This window comes from Lepidochelys kempii, chromosome 2 (assembly GCF_965140265.1).
Source record: "Lepidochelys kempii isolate rLepKem1 chromosome 2, rLepKem1.hap2, whole genome shotgun sequence".
Classification (NCBI taxonomy): Eukaryota; Metazoa; Chordata; order Testudines; family Cheloniidae; genus Lepidochelys; species Lepidochelys kempii.
The window spans coordinates 236,686,587-236,709,413 of NC_133257.1; the positions used below are offsets into that span (position 1 = coordinate 236,686,587).

The 22,827-nt window shown below is 39.8% G+C and overlaps 1 protein-coding gene across 5 annotated transcripts in view; it reads right to left on the reverse strand.

The window, feature by feature from the left end:
* Positions 1–22,827, reverse strand: part of LOC140907712 (protein adenylyltransferase SelO-like) — a 76,626-nt gene that overhangs the window by 40,552 nt on the left and 13,247 nt on the right. For 4 of the 5 annotated variants that reach the window (XM_073334292.1, XM_073334291.1, XM_073334288.1 and 1 more), the window contains 9 exons: positions 22,384–22,453; positions 21,702–21,774; positions 19,997–20,080; positions 18,066–18,195; positions 17,707–17,751; positions 17,526–17,607; positions 17,342–17,434; positions 2,856–2,935; positions 1,410–1,453 (listed from right to left, as the gene is read on the reverse strand). In XM_073334292.1, coding sequence (XP_073190393.1) covers positions 1,410–1,453; positions 2,856–2,935; positions 17,342–17,434; positions 17,526–17,607; positions 17,707–17,751; positions 18,066–18,195; positions 19,997–20,080; positions 21,702–21,774; positions 22,384–22,453 — 701 coding nt within the window. The remainder of the gene's footprint in view (positions 1–1,409; positions 1,454–2,855; positions 2,936–17,341; positions 17,435–17,525; positions 17,608–17,706; positions 17,752–18,065; positions 18,196–19,996; positions 20,081–21,701; positions 21,775–22,383; positions 22,454–22,827) is intronic. The other variant, XM_073334290.1, reaches the window with a different exon arrangement.

Consider the following 22,827-nt stretch of genomic DNA (forward strand, 5'->3'; position numbering starts at 1 on the left):
TCTCTCTGAACCAGCAGAAGTGATTTCAGTCCTTTATCTCAATCACAGTGGTAAACTTTCATTCCTACCAGTCAATTTACATTCAGAAGACTGCCCCCACAGTGGAAAGGGTTAGAGACTTCAGATTTTTAAATGAAAACTTAAATTAGTCTTGGCTTTCAGGGAATGTAAAAAACAGAGGAAACGTGGATTCCACATCCATGGTCACAAAAGCCAGCTATGTACATTTCTGATTTCTACTTCATTTTATGGAGACTGTTGGGGGAAAGGGATAAAAGCAAGTTTTAAAAAAAACAGAATGTTTTTTGTTTCAACATGTTCAAAGCCTTTTTGTATAAAAATAGCAACTGGTTTGGTACTGCATCTTAATACCTGCTCAACAGAAAAAATGGTGCAGAAAAGTAAATTGTACTTCACAAGTTCTAGATAAGCATTCATAGAGAATTATATTTGGCTTTAATCAAATAATGTAATGCAGAACAATGTGATGTATCTTGACCTTTGAAAGATTAGAAACCAATTAATAATGTTTGTTCATTAATATCTTTCACTTAGATTAAACTGCCACAGCAACAGGATGAGATTAGTTGTTCACATTCTAAGTAATTATGAAGAGATACTTTAAATTAAAGTAACTGAAACTGTGATAATTTACACAAGGAAAAAGTCTGAAGGGGCAAGGTGGATCATTTTAATTTAATTAATGTAAACACAGTATAGAAGGAGTGAAAACATTAACCGCTGAAGGAATAAAGCTTTATTTTAAGCCATGAACATCATGACCATTTGTTCAATTGAAGTATGTATATACAGTTCTGTTAGGATACATTTAGCCAGATTCAGGTCTCAATTACACTGGTATAAATCTGAAGTAATTCTATTGAAGTTTAACAGAATTACTCCAAATGTACAGCAGTGTAACTGAGACCAAAATCTGGCCCTTGTTTCTTTTTTTTCATAAAAATATGGTACTTTTTAGTGCTCCTGAAAGGAAGGGGTGGATAGCCTTGAAGAACCATGTTTTGTGCAGCTAGGCACTACTTACAAGTGTGATAGTGCTTCTGAGTTGTTGGGGGATTTTGTTTGAATGAAATGAAAATGAAACAAATACAATTACCATGAAATACAATTACCCAGTCTCTCCCCTCAGACAAAAAAAAGCTGTACCTTGCACAGTACCCTAACAGTCACAGACTCAGGCTCTGTATAATCTGCAGGAAAGCAAATGTACATATTTCTATTCCCAGTGGACAATTTTGATACTTTCTTCAGACCAGTGACATGTCACAACCACAGTAATTATTTAATGGAATACCCAGTGCGTAGATAGCATACTTCTGTGAATAAACTGTTACCTAATGATTTCCAATCACCTGAAAAATTCTAAATTCTCCAATTGATGTACATACCTGTCATTCTTTTTCTTCTTGTACTGTCTGAATCACCCATGTTACTATATGTGGAAAACCAAACAAAAAATATTCATGAATTTTGTGCCCTTTAACTTCTCTTCTTGATACCACATTTCCCTCTTTTCCCTTTCATTATAGTTTCCTATCCTACTGTAAATAGAAAAAATCAATAATTCCATTAGTTGAACAGCAAGAATTTAACAAACATAACTGGCATATCTACTTTTCCTTTTATCCCTCTCCTAACATTTTCCCAAAACATCATTCATAAAGTATTCAATCTACATTTGTTTAGACTCTTGAAGTACATATACTCCCTCAAGGTTTCTCAGAAGATAATGCATCCAGTGCAAAGTGGCTGAGTTTAATTTCTGTACTGAATATATTCTAAATGCATTCCATTTGACATTGTTGACCTAATTTCCTAAACTGCATATGATCAAATGCAAACGGTAAATACTTATTCACTGGCATAAATGCCAAATTACAAATCTCACTGGACATTTACCAGTATCTCAGATTTGTAGCTGCAGCTATGGCAAATGTATGTGCAAATCAGGCACATAACTTTGCCATGCATTTGTGGGGTTTATTTACTTTTTTAAATATTTTGTTCTACTTCCACTGAAGTTAATAGGAGTTTTGCCATTGATTTCAATGGAAGCAGGATTAACCCCTAAGTGCAATTATACTCTGAAAAGTGACTATGAGAAAATGGCATTTTCTTTCTCAGCACATTTGCTCCCTGAGAATTGTATCTTTAAAGAGAATGAGAATTGTCTTGAGTTTAAAAATGTTTGATTTCTCATGTTTTGCCACTATCAGCCCTGCAGAGTCAACACAACTATGTAAGAGCAAACAGGGTTCTTTCTTGGCTTAGGAAAGAACAGAATTTTAGCTGGTTCCAACTGCGAAGCAGACACCTATGCAATCCATTGTCTTTCAGTTACACACTGAGTCACATCTGTGCAGTCCCCCATGTCCAAGGCAACAGGGTTGCATAAGTGTATATGAGAAGAGCACCTGACCAGAAGCGAGAGAACACAGCTTGACTTTCAAATCCCAGACTGAATTTGCTGGGTTGTCAATTTAAAAAACAAACATAATTGTAAAGTGAATAAATGTGCTATGGGATCACTGAGGGACACTAAATGCTGAACTCCGTAATGGCATTTTTACAAAGTCGTGTTTCAGACCAGACCAGATTGTAATTAGACAGAATAAATATACATTCCAGCAATGCAATTATCATGGCAGCTAGTGATATTTCCATGCACATAGGGAAAAATGGTATGTAAAAGTGTGCCCAGGAGCAATATATAGGATTGGCTAAAGACCACACAATATCTGACCCAGATCAGGATAAGATTAAGTTTACCCCACCTAAATTCCACTGCCAAACACACTCTTGTTATTTTTAATTTGAAACTGTATTTATCTTACCGTCCTAATCTTAAGAGGTATATAGTAACCCAGTCTGAAAAGAACTTGTGTTTAGCAAGGTCCTGCAGAGCCCAGAATTCCTAAATGAAAAAATACTGTTAATGACAGATACACTGCAGGTTGTTACTTACAAGCAACGAACAAAGTGAACAGATTTATAAAATATTCTAGGACATAAGCAGGGCAGAAAGAAGCCACAGTGCTTGGCCCTTAACTTTTATTTAGTGTGCTTGCTTTGTGCTTCATGCTAACCCAGAGAGATGCTACAAAGATATTTGTGCTCCCCGTATCTGAGCTTTGTGTGCCTCAAGTGAGGCCCCTTTATAAATCACTTCTTTTACAGAAAATACAACAGCTATTTAAAAATATTTGCGAGAGGGAAGGAAAATGAATGGGGGAAGAGGTGGTAGACAAAGAAAGAAAAGAGGAAACAGGGAAGGAAAGGGAGGAGAAAGAAGTTTGATAAAGGAACAAGATGAGAAAGGAGACTCAGGGCAGCCACTTCAGGGATGCAAAGTAGCCATAAATCAGGTTTCATGAGCTGGTTAAACTGTGTTTAGTTGCTTTGCATTGGCTGTGTGGGACAAAAAAGCCAGCAAAAATGGATAAACATTATAGAAACAGACTAAGAGGAAACAAGCACAGATGTGCATAAAGGAAGAGATACACCACAGTACATGAGAGAAGGAAACAAAGAGTGAAACAAAGAAAGGGAAGTGAAAAGAAAGAAAAACAAGGGAGTCCGGGAAAGTGACTGGGTAGGACTAGCTTGAGCAACCAGCTTGTGGATAGAAGGAGAATGTGAAAGTCCAGTATTCCTACATGATGGATGAGAGAATAAATGGCTTTAGCGGGAGAAAAGAGATATTCCTAGTTGAGAATACAATGGTGTTAAGTTGCTGTTCTTGCAATATTCCTGCTGGGTTTTGGCATGTGTTTATATTGGTTTATGGGTGCATCTGGAGGGAAATATGCAAGTGGTCTTCTGGTTTTTAAGAACATACCTTGCCACTGGCAAAGCATTCTTGCATAGAAAAACTGTAGGTATGTTTACTTCTTATGTAAAATCCTTCTTTTCAAAAGTATGAATCTTTTAAACAGAATAAAATTACATTTGGTATTTCAAATCAGGTTTGGGGGATCAGAACTCCTGGGTTAAATTATCTTCTACCCTGAACAAAACACTTTATCCTTGACAAGCCTAAACTGACATGCTTGAAACAGTTTGTTCAGCTACTCAAACAGCAACAGCCCAAATAAGGGCTGCAGAAGTCCGTCGGCCTGGTGAAGGGGTGTGTTTAGTACACAAGGAAAGGCGTGATCATGTAGCATTAGAATGTTGGCCTAGGACTTGCTGCCATAGATTTCCTGGGTCACCTTGGGCAAGACATTTAATCTCTCTGTGCCTCATTTAAATGGGGATTATAGCACTTTCCTACCTTACAAGTAGGGGGTGTGAGGATAAACATATTAAAGATTGTGAAGCAATCAGACACTATGGTAATGGGGGCCATATAAGTACCTCAGAGAGACAGACACAGCTAAACTGATTCAGCATCCTGGCCCCTCATAGAAGAGGAGATGCAGTAACCAAGAACACAACTGCAGCCCACAGCTGCTACTATAGCCTCAGGAGTGACTCCACTTCATGTTTGGGAGGATTCCATTGGCTAAGAGCCAGGGAGAGGTTTTGTCTCTTACTCTGCAGCTGACAAAGCTATTCTTGCTCTTACGTATACACACTTTTCTTTTCAGTCATCCCTTTGGTATACATGAGTCTCTCCAAAATAACAGTACTTTGCACATCTACAGCATTTGCCATCTGAGGCTGTCAAAGAGCTTTTCAAATATTAACAAATTAAACCTCAGAGCAACCCACTGAGGCAGGTATCCTGAATTTACAGATGAGGAAACGAAAAGCAGAGACTTTGGTTAAGATCATTTAAATGTCTGTGACATAGTTGGGAACAGAATCCATCTCTCCTGATTTTCACACTCAGCCTTATGCACAAGAGCATTTTGCCTCCCACAAAGATGCATTTGCCTCCCACAAAGATTTGCCTGTCCTGAGCTGGATTCAGAAGAGGAGCAAAAAGGTCAAAAGTTAAAGAGGGTCTATGAGTTTTTTCTGGACAAGACGATGTGTGCTCCCCACAAAGAAAAAGTACTATAAATAGCCACAGTAATCCTTTGTAAAGAAATGTGTTTCCTTTCAGATTTCCATGAGTCCCCTCTACTGTTTATTAGTTATTAAATTATTACTTGCTAAGCGTCCTCCACACAGTCAACATTTTAGTCAATCCTCCACTGTTGAGGACAGCATTAAATGCAGTCTATATTTTTCTACCTCATTTTACAGTTGTTAGATTGTTTTTACATGTTTTATTTTGTTATTTAGATCTGGAGGTTAGGCTCAGTTGAGTTATCAGTGGGATGGGACAGGACTGTGGGCTGGGCAGGGGACAGGGACAAAGATGAGTTCCCATGTTCTTAAGCTGTGATCAGGGCTAGTCCTAGGCCCACGTTGGGATTGGAGAGGGACCAGATGAGGGATGGGGCCATGGTGGGCCCAGGTTCAAATCACGGCTGGCGATGGCCCATGGGCCAGTTAGCATGAGATCTCAGGGCCAGTTAGATGGCCTAAATAAAAGCAGGGATTTAGGTTATCTGGGAGGCCACACTGGGGATGGCTCAGTACACACGTTAAGGTTAAATTTGAGCGTGACCTGATAAGCCCTAGCTAACATTACGTTTGGTGCCAGCACCATGGCCTGGGCTAGGCTCAGAGTGAACACTGGCTAGTAGCTCCAGGCTGGGTGCAGCCTGCTACATTGAAGTCAGGGTTAGGTAAACCCCAGTGGGCCCTGGTTACGGTTAAGGTTGATGCAGGCAAGTGGGAACAAGACTAGATTGGGGTGGGCCAATGGTCCCAAAGTCGGATCCAGGCTTAGTACTTATTGGTGGGCCCATGTTAGGTTAAGGTCGATGCTAATTTGTGGACCTAGACTAGAGTTTTGTTTATTACCAGTTTGTGGAGCTGGGCTAGGGTTAAACACACTAAATATCTCAGAGCCTTTTGGATTTTTAGTCTGTAGCTGCTGTTGTGAAAGTGGAATTTCCTGTATTTTGTCTTTGAAATATACCAGATTCCTGAATGCTTTGCTGCCATGGAAATAGATGGTGAAAGGCCTAAAATAGAACAGGCATCTCTAAAACAACAATTGTTTCACAAACTCCATCCTCTTCCTCACTAAGAAAAGCAGGTTTTGTGTAAACGATACTTAAAACAATCAACCTTGTTTTCATCACTTCAACATTCATTAAATACTTGATAACACTTAGCTCTCTCTGGTGTGTTACATATTCAAAGTTCTGTACAAACATTAATTAATCTAATTAAACTAAATTGAAATTTAATTATATTAGACTGATTTCTATGAAAGCCATAGCTACCTCCAAAACTAGCAGAAACCTTGTCAATATTATATATTACCTCAAATTACTATTTTGACTATTGTAAATCTTATGGGGATTTTTATTTGACTTTACATTTTTTTAAGAGAAAAAAAATATCAAGTCTGATCCTTAGCTGATGTAAATCAGTGCAGCTCCAGAGAAGACAACAAAGCTATGTCAGTTTATGTTAGCTGAGTATCTGATCTATTTTGTTGACTTCCAACCCTGAGACAGAGTGCAAGAAATGCTAATTTCCCCAACTATAGTGTGACCTTGTACTCCATATGTTTTATGGAAATATGCTTATGAATGTAAACACAATGTAACTGGAATATGCTTTATGCAAAAGGTCTCTTGTAAGGTATCATTACAAAGCTTATAATCTACTGAGTGTGTTCATCCTATTTGCATGAATGTACCATTCTTGTATCTGAAGCTAGAAATATGAAGTATTACGCTGAATTCCTATTGTAACTATGCAAAGTATGGGCCATTAATGGTGGCTTGGAATCTTGATGGCTCCCATTAACTTGGACAATTGGTTGTAAATGGCTCTGTTTACTTGTAGCCTTCCTGTGTGTCAGCCCAGGAAGAATAGAGGCTTGGGGTCTCACAGGGCATGTGAACATGTCACATGATACTGAAATCCATCTTAAACCTGGTGCTTTTCCATTTAGAAGGGTGGGAACCCAGAGAGAGACAAAGGATTCCTGTCTTGTGCCAAAGATATAAAAGGGGGTGGAAGAGAACAAAGGGGGCTGCAGTCATGAGAAAACCCCTAGTTACCACCTGAGCTGGAACTAATAAGAACTGTACCAGAGAAAGGATTGGGCCCAGACTAAGACGGAGTCTAGTCTGTGAAAGAAGCTTATTGGAACATCTCTGCTCACGGGCTGCAGTCTGAATATCCCTGGCCTAGGTACTAGCTGAAAACAAACCAAGATGGGACAGAGAGGCATACTTTTTTATTTCAAAGGAGAAGATACTGCTTAAGGACAATACATGAAAATACACAATGTTAAGCTATGGGAGCTCTTGCCAGCATTGTTCTAGGAGGTCTCTGTGACTGAACCTGTCACATATAGCCTATGCATTATAGAATCCAAATACTCCTTTTATTACATTTGCAAAATTAGTTGCCTATGCTGCACGTACACAGTATATGTGTGTTGTAGCAGATAACTGTATAATGTAAATGGCTAAATGAACATGCAGTAATCCATTTTGCACAGGAAACTGTTTTGCATGCATAATTACCTGTTTGCACCGATGTGCTCAACTCCCAATGAAGCTCACAGGAAGCACGCAAAATGTTTAAGGATTAGGACCATATTTTGCATACACAATTAATTACTTTTGAAAATTTAGACCTCAATCCAGTAAATATCTACACAGATGAGTAACTTCATGCATGTGAATAGTCCCACTGCACTGACATGGGATTACTTACATGGCGAGGTTACTCATCTTGTGCAGTAACTGGAGTTCTTTGAGATGCGTATCCCTATGGGTGCTCCACTTCAGGTGTGCTAACGCCCCTTGCACCTTTAATTGGAGATTTTTGGTAGTAGTGCCCATTCAGCCCACACATGCATCTTAAGCTTCCTCATGCCTCACTGCAAAGCTATATAGGGCTGTGCAGGCAAACAGTCCTTAGTTCCTTATGTGCCATGAAGTCCCCAGAGGAAACTCCAAAGCAGAGGGGAAGGAGGGCGAGTAGAGGAGTACCCATAGGGGGACACATCTCACTGAACTCCAGTTATTGCATAAGGTGAGTAACCTCTTCTTCCTTGAGTAGTGTCCCTATAAGTGCTCCACTTCTAGTGACTACCAGCAGTAACCCCAGCTAGAGAGGGAGACTTTTGTGCCAAGTCCAAGATTGAAGACACCACAGCATTTCCAATTGCAGCATCTGATCATAAGGCTGGACCAGTGCATAATTCTTAGGAAAATTATGTACAGAAGACCAAGTGGCAGCTTTATACATTTCCAGAATAGGAACATTCTTGAAAAATGCCATAGAAGCAGACAGAGATCTCATGGAATGGGCCAACACCCTAGAAGGAGACTGTATATCTAAAGATTTATAGCACAATATGATACAATCAGAAATCCACATGGAGTGTCTGTGGGTGGAAATTGCTGAATCTTCGGATCTATCCACAATAGTCACAAACAGTCTGGGTTACTTCCCAAATGACTTGATTCTTTCCAGATAAAAGGCTACTGCCCTCCTAATGTCCAAAGTGTGTAAAATGACCTCTTCGTTGGACCGATGAGGCTTAGGGGGAAAAAACGGAAGGCGCATGATCTGGTTGATGTGAAATTCAGATGATATCCTGGGTACAAAATTTCGGTGTGTACATAACAAAACCTTGTCCTTGAAAAATACTGTAAATGGAGGATCTGCCATTAGAGTCCCCTACTTCTCCAATTCTGCGAGCAAAGGTAATAGCCACCAAAAAGGCTGTCTTCAAAGATAAATTAATGAGGAAAGAGGTTTAGCTCAAAGGCATAAGGCAGGGGGTTGGCAACCTTTCAAAAGTGTTGTGTCAAGTCTTCATTTATTCACTCTAATTTAAGGTTTCGTGTGCCAATAATACAGTTTAACGTTTTTAGAAGGTCTCTTTCTATAAGTCTAAAATATATAACTAAACTATTGTTGTATGTAAAGTAAATAAGGTTTTTAAAATGTTTAAGAAGCTTCATTTAAAATTATATTAAAATGCAGATCCCCCCGGACCGGTGGCCAGGACTCGGGCAGTGTGAGTGCCACTGAAAATCAGCTTGTGCGCCGCCCTTGGGTTGCCACAGGTTGCCTAGCCCTGGCATAAGGCATCTAAATACTAAATTCAAATCCCAGACAGGAGTGAGTTCCCTAACTTGGGAGAAAACGTTTCTTTGTCCCCACAGAAATCTTATAGTTGTAGGATGGGTGCGTGACGGGTTCGATCACAGAAAACCCCTTGGGAACTGCCAACTGAAGTGCTGAGACTACCCCTGAGCCAGATTCCCCTGGCAGCTTGGGACTTCAGTGCCCTGCCTGGTTTCAGCCAGACCCGCTAGCCTGCTGCAAACCCAGACCCAGGTCTGAACCATGTCCCCAAACACCTGCAGGCTTAACTGAAAACAGCTAAAGTAGCGTTCCTGTCTCCAACACTGAGATGCCCAACTCCCAACGGGGTCCAAACCCCAAATAAATCCGTTTTACCCTGTATAAAGCTTATACAGGGTAAATTCATAGATTGTTCACCCTCTATAACACTGATAGAGATTCACAGCTGTCCCCCTTCCCACACCTCGGTATTAATCCATATTCTGGGTTAATTAATAAGTAAAAAGTGATTTTATTAAATACAAAAAGTAGGACTTAAGTGGTTCCAAGTGATAAGAGACAGAACAAAGTAAATTACCAAACAAAATAAAATAAAACACGCAAGTCTATGCCCAATAGAGTCAGAAAATGATTACAGATGAAAAATCACCCTAAGAGATGTTCTAGTAAGCTTCTTTTACAGACAAGCCTCCTTCTAGTCTGGGTCCAGCAGCCACCCACACCCGTTTACACTGTCCTTTGTTCCCGTTTCTTTCAGGTATCCTTTTGGGGGTGGAAAGGTCATCTCTTGAGCCAGCTGAAGACAAAATGGAGGGGTCTCCCAGGGGCTTAAATAGACTCTCTCTTGTGGGTGGAGACCTCCTCCTCTCTCCTATCCAGAATGCAGCTCCAACATGGAGTTTTGGAGTCACATGGGCATGTCACATGTCCATGCATAACTGAGTTCCTTACCAGCCAGGCCACATTCCTGGGAAAGATCAGATGTGGATTGGCATCTCCAAGTTCATTGTTGGCTTAAGTGTTTCTTGATTAGACATTTACTGAAAACAGTCTTTTCTCAGGAAGCTGACCAACTGCTTCACTGAGGCTACTTAAAATTAAACAAATACATAGTCAATATTCATAACTTTGAATACAAAAATGAAACATGTATACAAATAGGATGAATATATTCAATAGATCATAAACTTTACAGAGATATGTTACATGGCATATGTAGCATAAAATATATTCCAGTTGTGTCATATATACATTCATAAGCATATTTCCATTAAGAATTATGGGGTGCAACATCATAGGGTGAAGAATCCTTCAACTGCTGAACAGAAGGCTGTTATAGCCGCCAAATGGACCCTGACAGAGCTGAAAGACAATCCTGGGTTTTTTTTAAGCTATGAGGTAATTAAGGATGATCAAGAGGTAAGAATTAAGAGGTGGAACACTTCTCTGGACACATCATAGGCTGAATCTTTTCCATTTGTGGAAGTAAGCATATCTCCTGGAATCTTTGCTGCTGTCCAATAATACTCATTGTACCTCCTTAGAACAAGTCAACTGTAATCCCATGAACCATTGAGGAGCCAAGTTCTGAGACGAAGTACATTCAGGTTGGGATGAAAAGTGCAGCCAGCATCCTGGGAAAAATGAGGAATGGATGGAAGGCTGATCACCTGACAGATGGCTGAATCAGGAAAGGATACCATAGCTGCCTGGTCCATGCTGATTGATGATTTAATTGGGGATTGGTCCTGCTTTGAGCAGGGGGTTGGACTAGATGACCTCCTGAGGTCCCTTCCAACCCCGATATTCTATGATTCTATGCTCAGACTATTATGGCTTTGTTGTGCTTGATCTTGTTGATCGCCTTCAGAATCAGAGGTGTTGGGGGAAATACATATGGAAAGCTATCATAAATATAAAGGGAAGGGTAAACACCTTTAAATCCCTCCTGGCCAGAGGAAAAACCCTTTCACCTGTAAAGGGTTAAGAAGCTAGGATAACCTCGCTGGCACCTGACCAAAATGACCAATGAGGAGACAAGAGACTTTCAAAGCTGGAGCCAGGGGGGAGAAACAAAGGTTCTCTCTGTCTGTGTGTTGTTTTTGCCGGGACCAAAGCAGGAATGCAGGTCAGAACTCCTGTAAAGGGCTAATAAGCAATCTAGTTAGATATGCGTTAGATTCTGTTTTTTTTAAATGGCTGATAAAATAAGTTGTGCTGAATGGAATGTATATTCCTGCTTTTGTGTCTTTTTGTAACTTAAGGTTTTGCCTAGAGGGATTCTCAATTTTTTGAATCTGATTACCCTGTAAGGTATTTACCATCCTGATTTTACAGAGGTGATTCTTTTACTTTTTTTTTTCTTCAATTAAAATTCTTCTTTTAAGAACCTGATTGCTTTTTCATTGTTCTTAAGATCCAAGGGTTTGGGTCTGCGTTCACCTCTGCAAATTGGTGAGGATTTTTATCAAGCCTTCCCCAGGAAAGGGGGTGTAGGGTTTGGGAGGAAAGACGTTTCCAAGTGGGCTCTTTCCCGGTTATATTTTTGTTAGACGCTTGGTGATGGCAGCAATAAAGTCCAGGGGCAAAAGGTAAAACAGTTTGTACCTTGGGGAAGTTTTAACCTAAGCTGGTAAAAATAAGCTTAGGGTTTTTTTCATGCAGGTCCCCACATTTCTACCCTAGAGTTCAGAGTGGGGAAGGAACCTTGACAAAAGCCTTTTGTTCATGAAATGAGGAAGGCATCTCCAAAAGGGAGATTAAAGGGAGGAAGTGGATACACGCATTCCTGACTGCCCTCTGTTCGATGAGGTTGATGTGTAGTCGTATCTCCTGGGAAGACCATTTGCCATGGTCTGTGAAGGTCCCCAAAGGCATCCCCCAACCCCTCAGGGCTGCATCTGTCATTTTAGTGATGGGGGAGGAGGCTGAACAAACAGAGTCCCCGTGATGACTTTGTTGATGTCCCTCCACCAACTGAGAGACTCTCTTACCTGACGAGAGACCGACACTAACTTGTTCAAGCTGTGTTTGTTTGGAGTACAAACAATCCTGAGCCAGCCCTGGAAATATCAAAGGTGGAGCCTGGCACATCGCATCACAGAAGTGCAGGCTGCCATGTGTCTGAGCAATTGAAGACAACTTCTTTTTGATATCTATGGGCTGATTTGAATCTTTGAGACAAGATTCACTAACATCAAGAATCCATTAAGGGGAAGATAAGCCCTAGCTGATATAGTGTCCAAGGAGGCTCTTATGAACTCTATTCTTTGTACAGGGTTCAACTTGAATTTCTCAGTGTTGAGCTGCAACCCTAGCTCATGGAACAGAGAGCTCATCCTCTTTATGGTGTCAAAAACCTCATTGTAAAACCAGCCTTTGAGTAGCCAGTTGTTGAGGCATAGAAAAATGGTTATCCCCGGATGTCGAAGATAAGCTGCGACAACTGCCGGCACCTTTGAGAACACTCTTGTGTCAGACAAAAGGCCAAATGGGAGCACTCGATATTGAAAGTGGCCCTGGTCTACTGAAAAGCACAGGAATCATTTGTGAAATGGGTAAATTGCGATATGAAAATAGACATCCTGAAGGTTGAGGGCTAAAAACCAATCCCCCAGTTGTAATCACTGAATTATAAATGTAAGTCACACCATCCTGAATTTTTGAGACTTGACAAAGTTATTTAGGAGTCTTAGACCTAAAATTGGTCTCCACTGTCCTTTCTTTTTCAGGACCAGAAAGCAGCTGGAATAAAACCCCTTCCCTCTATGCAGAACAGGAACTGATTCTATTGCACCCATTTGCAGAAGTGTGTTAAAACTTCTTGCTTTAAGAGGTGCTCAGGAGAAGGGTCCGTGAAGAGGGATGGGGAAGGGAGGTAAAATGAATAGAGTATCCTGATCTTATGATCTCTAGCATCCATTTGTCTGATGTGATTCTCCCCATTGCAAAAAGAAAATGGGAGAAACAGTTTCCAAAGAGTGGAAGATGGGTAAAATGGTGTATATGTAGCTTGGTATTGAGAGATAATTTGACCAGTCCATCAAAACTAATGCTTAGATGATAATGATGATTCAGTAGCGGGCACAGAAGGAGCAGGTGATCTCTTCCTTTGGAACCTTGACTTTTTCCTGGGAGGTTGATACAGTCTTTGAAAACCTGAGAATGAAGTGGGAAGGGATCTTTGTGCCGTTTAGGGTCTACTAAATTTTCATTTGTTTGTAGGCATGTAAATTCCAAAGGATTTTAATGTGGTTCTGGAATTCTTAAGAGTACACAGGGAATCATCAGTGGACTCAGCAAACAGTTTGAGGCCATCAAAGAGAAGGTCTTCAACCATGATTTGGACCTTCCTTGGGAATCGAGACAGCTAGAGTCAGGAAGCCCTCTGCATGACTACTGCCTCAGAGATGGACTGAGCGGCAGTGTCGGCTGCATCCAAAGAGGCCTGTAGTGATGTTCTAGTTAACAGATGACCCTCATTAACAATAGCCTAAAACTGGTCATGTTGATCATCCAGCAGATGCTCAATAAAGGTGGTGAATTTGGCATAATCTGAGTGATTTAATTTAGCCATGAGAGCTTGATAGTTCACGATCCTAAACTGAAGAGTCATGGATGAATAGCTCTTTCTTCTGAATAGATCAAAGCATTTTTGGTCCTAATGACATGGCACGGCCTTCACATAACATTATCTGCCGTGTTCATTTAGTGCCTGCACAACCAAGAACTTTGGTGTTGGACTGGTGAACAGAAATTCAGAGTCCTTAGCTGGGATGTAACATTTTCTTATCGGTTCATTTACACTTCAGCAGAATCATCGCAGGGGACTCCCAGACGGATTTGGCAGGATCCAACTAAGCCCAGTAGCGTAGCGGCTGCTCCCCCTCTGAGCACAAGTGGTGCCTTTTTAAATTTTTACTCACCCGGCAGTGCTCCAGCTCATTGGCGGTGGGGGCCTGCACGTGCTCTGGCTCCTCGGTGGCATTTCGGCGGCGGAGGCCTTCAGTGCCGCCGAGGACCCAGAGTGCCGCCCAGTGATACAAGTGGTTGGCACCTTTTTTTATGTCCGCTGCCCCTGTTCACTCCACCTAGCTACACAGCTGACTGAGCCTCATTAATAAACAGGGCAACTCGGATAGAGGGAGTCCATTGGAGGATGTCCAGGAGCTTATGTTGTGACTTCCTGATCTGGAGGAAGTTTGCAATGCACTTCATTAACTCTTAGAAGTGTCCAAAGTCGTCAGCCACAGTCAGTGAGAGAGGTATAACAGCTTCATCTGGGGAAGATGAAGAAATGTTTGTTTGGGGAGTGACCTCTTTATCTGCCCTGACCTCCTGCCCCTCAAAGGTGCGTGAGGTAAGAGAGGAGGAGAAGTTGGATTACAGGAACTTCTCCCCTGTATTTTCTGAAAGAGAGACTAGAGGCATGGTAAAACTGCTGATGGATCCCAGTAGGCCACTGAGAAGGACCAAAAGGGGGTTGTGATAAATGAAGGGGAGGTGGAATAGCTCCCTTTTACGGACACCCAGCCAGCCAGCTTGCTATAAAATCCCTCTTAGTAGCTGTTCTCTACTTGCTTTACCTGTAAAGGGTTAAAAAGTCTCACTGCTATACATAGGTAAAAGAAAGTGAGTGGGCACCTGACCAAAAGAGCCAATGGGAAGGCTAGAGCTTTTTAAATTTGAGAAAAAAATTTCCCCTCTGTCAGTGGTTGTTCTTCCGGGAAGAGGGGGACAGAGCAGTGATGCTGTAAAAAGCTTGGGACCAGGTATGACAAGTCATCAGTATCATACCTAGAAACTACTCATTTGAAACCCCAGATATGTAAGTAGATCAGAAAATGTCTAGGAAGACAAGATTAGGTTTATCCCTTTATTTCTTTATGGCTTGGGGATTCCTCTGTGCTAACCCCAGTGCTTTTGTTTTGCTTGTAACATTTAAGCTGGACCTCAAGAAAACTATTCTTGGTGCTTAATCCTTGTAATTGCTCTTTTAAAATCTAGCAACAGCTGAGTTCCCAGATGTATTTTCCTTCCTTTTTTTTTAAAATACAATTTACCTTTTTTAAAAACAGAATTGGATTTGTGTGTCTTAAGAGGTTTGTGCATACTATTTAGCTAGCTAGTGGCAACAGCTAATTTCCTTCTCCCCCCCCCCCACTCAGCTCTTCCCCGGAGGGGCGTGTGAAAGGGCTTGAGGGTATCCCATAGGAAGGGATTCCCAAGTGAGCCTTCCTGGTCTCTCAAAGCAGTTCTGCACTTGGGTGGTGGCAGCATCTACCAATCCAAGGTCAGAGAAAAGCTGTAACCTTGGGAGTTTAATACAAGCCTGGAGTGGCAAGTATTAATTTTTAGAGTCCTTGCGAGCCCCCACCTTCTGCACTCGAAGTGCCAGAGCGCGGAATCAGCCTTGACAGGGGTGGCAACCACTTGTGCTTGAACAAGGTCTGGGATACACGGGCTGGTCTTTGATGCAACTCCCCACTCTTGTCAGAAGTGTCAGGATGGAAATCCCTGGATCAAAATACTCAAATTGGAGGAAAATTCCTCCTCTTCAAGAAGGGGACCACCGGTACTCTCTGAAGATGTTGACAAGTCAAGCGGTACTGTGGAAAGGTCCCATCTCAGTGACTGTGCTTTTCTTGGTACTGATAACCTCCTAGTACCAACCAAGAAGAGAGACTCCAGCTTCTCTGAAACAAATAGATCCCTTGAGAATCTGAACCCCTATGATATCGAGTTGGTTTGAAGAGTGGGGCATCATTCCATTACTGGTACTGAGGGTATATGCTGTTCTGGCAAGCCCACTCTGGTTGAAATAGATGGTACTGATGAAGATGCCTTGGGGACTGCTGAGAGTGGATAAGAGGCATGGTGTCTTCCCGGTACTGACGCCATCTTAGTGGCCAACTTAGATGTAGACTTTACCAAAGAAGTTGCGGGTACTGTTCTCTGAGGCGTGGAATGCTTCGATGAAGCATGCTTTCTTCTGCTGAGCCTGGCGCCCGAGGCACAGGATCGATTCCGAGAGCATCTGGAGCCTCAGCCATACCCAAGGTGGGACACCAGGTCTCCGCAGCAGTCTTGCTCTGCAGGGACTGAGGTCTTTTGAAGTGGACTCTTTCTGTGGAGAAAGACTTTGGTTTTTGTGGGTCTTGTCTGTGGGTCTACCTCATGTAAACGCAGGTAAACATGTCAAAGTTGACGGAGCACTCTGTTAATTAAGTGACTGACATCGAGGGGGGTCTCCTGACCTGGATCTGAGGCCAGTTGGAGGGAATACTCCATTCTTTAGAATCTCAGTTTTATCTGTCAGTGTTTTTTTGCCCTGCCCTTAAAAGTTGAGCAGATGGAGCACTTACGTGGGATATGAGACACTCCAAAGCAACAGAGACAACGGCAATGCCAGTCACTGAATGGAATGGCCTCCCAGTAAGAGATAAACTGCTTGAAGCCTGGAAAGTCTGACATACCCCCGGGCAAAGCAATTTAACATGGGAAGTTTCCCCTCCCCAAAGGGGAAAAGGGATCAAGAGAAAGTCCCCCTAAATAAAAAGTAAATAAAATAACTAAAGAAAAAACAACAAAGTAAAGAAGGGTAACCAGGCTCAGAAACTTCAAAAGTAAGACACACTAATGCTCTGTGTTAGGCCCAGGAGGTTGAGAAGGAACTGGGCTGGTTCACCCAGGCAGCCCTATATAGCCTTTAATCGGGGCCCAAGGAAGCCTAAGTCACATACACGGACCAAATGGGCACTACTACCAAAAATCTGATTAAAGGTGCAAGGGTGTGAGCTCACCTGAAGTGGACACTGCTCAAAGAAGAAATATAAAGTTTGCAGATGCAGCAGCGTCCTTGTCTGTAAAGGCTGTAGAACGTAAACTTTGAAGATACCATATATGCTTTATGAAGAACCGCTTTTAGCTATCTCTAGGCTAACAAAAGTGTTTTTTTCCTATTAATATTTCTGCTGTTTAAACATATACACTTAAAAAGCAATAAAACATGTTAGGAGATGGCATTCTCTTAGCAATCCTTTCATCTAATGTGGCTGAAGGTGCTCAGAAGACATACCTGATGTATGTAGTTTTCACTATGTACCCTTAATTAGTCACTTATTCATTCCAGACTTGCCTCGGTGAGCTCAAAGGCCAATAAAATGTTCCTAAAATATATTACATTAATTAATACCTGAGGAACATGGAGCTCTTTTAGCTGGTCTTGAGTAATCTCACTGAGCTGCTGAAATGCCATTGTAAAATCAGCCTTTGTATCTTCCATGAGCTAATGAAATTAAATACATTTCTATCAGTGTTTTTAAAATATTAGACATCAGTTCAAATATCCCCAAAAGAATGGCCAATAATAAACTCACTTTTAGGAGAAAAGCAATCAAATAGTTATCATCCTCACTCTCCCCAAGGAGACCCAATTTTGCTCTGAATAGTTCTGTAAAACTGAAAGTAGTAACAGAAGTTATGAAGGCAAAGACATTGTTCCGAAAACATATTCTATAGTATATGCTTCTTTAAAATCTGAATTATGGAAGTACATACCGGCTATAATAATGCTCAGAGTATCCCTCCAGAATCTGGAAAGCACTATAAAAGTAAGGAAATATCAAATCCTATTGACCAATAGTAATACCAAAGACACAATTCAGCTTCACATTCAAGTGTGAAACCTTCTCTGGCTTGTACCTATTTATGAAAAACTTCTCTCTTACCCCATTTTGATATTTTTCTATTTGTTTTAAAAACAGTCTTGTTTGGCTCGTAACATATCCAGAAAATACTTTCTGTTTAGAAATCAAACTTCCTAAAAAAAAGAGCCCCCTTTTCTCCTACACATATGGCCATTATAGCATCTCTCTCTAGTTCTTTTAAGTGTGAAGATATTTTTAAGGATAACTTACAGATGCTTTTGTCTGTGATCCAATACAGGTTTTAGAGCTTGTAACAGCTTGTTCAGATTAAACATCCCAACATTTGCTTGGTTTCCTATTTTATACCTCCTTTCATCATCAGATGTGTTTGGAACAAAATCTGTTTGAAACAAAGCATTACATTTCAACAGATTAATTAGAATAAACAACCAAAGTTTACTATTTTAAAGAGGTTAATTTTTCATATTTACACAGCAAACTAACAGAAGTCTTGCAAGCACTAAATATTAACTCAGAGTACTCCAAACACAAGAATATTTATTTACACTGGATTAGCCGGGGATCTAACATTTGCCAGAGTAAGGAATACAATCTTAGAGCACAAGTTCCCAGATGGTCACAAGTGTTGTTTTCCCACTTCAAGACACAGAATAAATTCAGATATTTAAACAGCCAATTCTTTTTTACATTCAGAATAATGTTTTTCAGTATTCTTTAATATAAATAATGCTACTATTAAATATCATATGATTCGATGCCTAGGGATTCTGGACTTCCAAACAACAAAATATTTTTATGATGTAATCTCAGTAAATGAGATGCATATATTTTTAAGTAGCGTAGTGACCCTAATTATCTGAACATAAATATTATTTCAAATTATATATAATTATATATTTGCTTCTGAAATATTTAGGGCTAAAATGTTCCAGTATAAGAAAGTCCACTTTAAGGAGCAGCGAATAGGCAAACGCATACCCTTCACGAAAGGCATAATGCATCCAGGAGCAAAGGGTAAACGTAGCCACAGCATCAACCTCAGAAAGGATGCAGCATGCACTTCTTGTCCAAAACAGGGTCAGCTCTGCTGTTCGGTGTCTATGGGGGGAAAAGGCTGTCGTCCTGGATCCTCCTTTGCACTCTCTGAGGAGGCTACCACCAGAAGCAATACTAATGGGGATCAGCCCTAGCACTCAGAAGGAAACAAGGACTGTGACTATGAACAGCATCTCAGAGTTGGTGTCAAATAGGAATTCTACTTTGTTTGATTCATTGTTATTAGAGGTGGGCCCAAAACACTACTTCAAATGCAACCCACTCTTCTCCCCAGACCACCTACACAACTGTGAATTTTGGGAGCTGAGGTACATGTTCAAATCTGAATCCGCAGATCTACATCCACTCCTCTGATTTGGCTTCAGGGAAAGAACTCAAACTAGAAGAGCCTCTTAAGGTTCCAGCTGAGATATGCCTAAGGTGTACAAGATCAGATTTCATGAGATTTTCATCATTTGAGCCTGTAATCTTATGAAAATGGACAGTGAGATTTCAACACCATTGAGCCTGACCCCCAGCCATCATTTGACTTCCAAACCCCAGCCTAAATGAAATGTACATCTGAAGACCATCTTCTGGACCTATGTCTATTTATTACAGATGGAGAGAGTAATGTAATTCATGCTTTCAATTAAAGATTTACAGTGGAGTGTCATAACTGGGCAGATTTGACTTTTACCCCCTATATTAACAGTTGTGACGGTAAAGTCAAAATGATAAAAGATGATGTATAGAAATTCATATATAGATTTTGCTTTTGGCTACTTTTAGCTGTATTCAATTTTTACGGAGTTTTCTGGATTTCTGCTGTAGCATCTGGGAATCTGATGAATGTCAGTATGAGAGATACTTCATGGAAATGGGTTTAGTAGTAATATACATTACCTGCAAGTTTTTTAGTGTACAGTTTAAACAGAACTTGTGTAATACACAGTAAAACTGCTCTCTCATCTAAAATGCAACTAGATGCACAAAACTTATTTTTGACCAATGTACATGCAATAGTACACACATGCAGGATCCATGTGCTAATAATGTTAAGAACATTCTGAGCAAACAAAAACTATATAACAACACAATGAGAAGAAATTTCATGTATATTCAAATACATGTGCTATACTCACTTGGATCATAGGACTCCATAAAACCAAATGGACCATAATCTATTGTTATGGATAACAAACTGAAGTTATCTGTATTGCACACACCTAGAATTAATCAACAACAAAAATACAACTATTAAAACAATAAAGTTGTTTATTCTACACACTGCTGATTTATCAAAGGCAGAAAAGTTGCTGAAAAGCCTAGATTACAGTGGATTTAAATTACAATAACTAAAGTTGGGCCCAGCAGATGAGAGTCTGGATTTTAAGTTCAGTCCCTTGTTCCCAACTTTGCAGGCATTTTATATATCAAAACTGAAAACATCTGATGTCTCTGTGATATCTCATCTTGTTTCTATGCCTAGATGGCACTGTCTCCTTTTACTTTCAGTGGCGACATTGAGGAACTATGACTACCTCTTGCACACTTGATCAATTATTTTCCTTTCCTTGTGAGTTGTGTGTGCGGTACATTAGCAATATAATGCTGATTCTACTTATGGGGTATAATTCTGAAACAAAGTTTCATAGCATATTGATAGTACAGTGGTTTTACAAATAAACAAATTCATATCTCAGTGAATTTAGGTACTGATATTGCTGCACCACTGCACTATCTGACTATATAAGATAGGATCTAATGAAGGCATCCCAAACTCATGCCCATTATATGACACCAACATGTGGCCTCTGTATATATTACAAAACACTATTACATGCACTAGTGGTATGTCAGTGCAACTGTCTTTCAAAAACAACCACTGTATTGTATCATCTAAAGGGTTCACTTTAAAAAAAAATCCAGTAGATTGACCTAAATAAGTAATATTGATAAAACTGTGTTCTTTGCCACTAACCAGCAACCCTTCTTAAAGAATTTTTTGAGAAGCCCATGTACTATAGAGTCTTTTGCCTCTTCCTAATCTGTCTGCACTTTGAAAATCAGAATCTCTCTTGAATCTGTCAGAGAAAACTTGCAGAAGCGCTAATCAACAACAGGGATATTATTGTAGACAAAAATGCCAAAAAGTTTGAAATAAAGGACAAAAAGGAGGAGAATTAAACATGACAAAGCAAAAGCCATTATTGAGTATATGTAAGGATCTTCATTTTTGGTTTTTACTAATCTCTACCAAAAAAATCCCCAGGTTTTACAGAAGTTATTTTTTTTTTGGTTTTTACCAATTTTCACCTGAATTTTGAACCCTTCAAGCACATGAAAATACTAATTATCTTAAGAAAATCCAATACACTGTATTAGATAGATGTGTTTATGTTAATAATAAATTAATCTAAGTGTAAGTGAGGGGCTGCCTGTTAAAGTAAGGCAATGTACTGGAAGAAACACACACACACGAACACACACACACACACGTGCATATACCTATGTACTGTTAATATACAGTTCATGAAATAAACCACAGCACTAAACTATTTTAACTTTCAATACTCTTACTTTTCTCTACTTGTTGCTATTTTCTGCCCTCCTATCTCCCCAATATTAACCCTGATAATTACCCAAAAAACTGAAATTATTTTTTGCACAGTTTTTAACTCTTTTTTTTATTTTTTTAATAAACACGGATACATTCTAGGAAAATTTAAACAAAACAAATACCAAAACCAAAAGGCTTTGAATTTATTACGGGTAAAGGGACTTTTAACAGACCTTAATATTTTACAATTACCACACCAATAATTTAACTGAGCTATCATCACTTACCATGAGCAAAGCCCACTGACATCCACAATGCAATCAGATTTGCAGTCTCCAATACCACTTTAGAGAAAAAGTCCTGAAATCAAAAACATTTTTCACTTCAAACCCTTTAATTAATAAATACAGATAAACACTATGTTATCAAATATATAGTTTATTTAAAAATAACAGTTGGCACGTTATACTCGGTTTCTTTTTAATATTTGGGCACACACTCTCAGTGAGTTAGCTGCATGATGATCTTATCCAAGAACACCCAGACGTGTGTGACAATACACATACTCAGCTGCAATAGCAATAATAATAAAACGAAAGTGTAGTAATGATCAAGTATATTATATTGCATGTATTTAGGGTAGAGCATGATCCTGCACTCCATCACTAGTCTATGGTTAGGATATGAAGGGCATAAGGAGAACAAACATTAATGGAGAATGTGATATTACCATAATAAATATGTTTGTGTAAAGTAACAGGGCAGGAAAAGACAATCTTCATACTTGAAGTTGAAGGGAAAACTATGAGAATATTGAAGAAGAATATTTGCAAACATCTGTTTGAATAAAAATTGCAAGCGCACTTCAATGATATTTGCAATATTTCCAATTTTATTTTTTATGTTGTTAATACAAATGATGCCTTGTTGATAATATGCATACAAAGTGAAAGTCTCTCCTATACTCACCAAATATCTATTTGAATCGTTCATGTTTACAGATGGAAAATGTTCTTGTATGACAAAGTCTAGCAGTGTCCTGAAAAAAAGAACCAAACAGTTCTTTAACCAAAACCAGTATTTTTAGGACTAATGTGCCAAACGGATGACTACTCATTCTTATTCTCCACATTAAAGGGCTGATCAAATCCCAATGAAGTCAATAAAGAAACACTCATTAACTGCAATGGATAAGACCCTAATAGAATCTGTTAGCAATAAAACTTAATGTTTCACACACAGAACAGGATTAGAAGCAGTCACATTATGTTAAAACAACTCCAAGTATTACATTCTCTGATTAGAGCACAGTATTTGTTTACATGCCCGTATAACAACATTTTCTGACAAACTGGTTTGGTTATAAGAAAAAATCACTATCAGGCAAAGTTCTGAGCCAAGATTCTCCACACA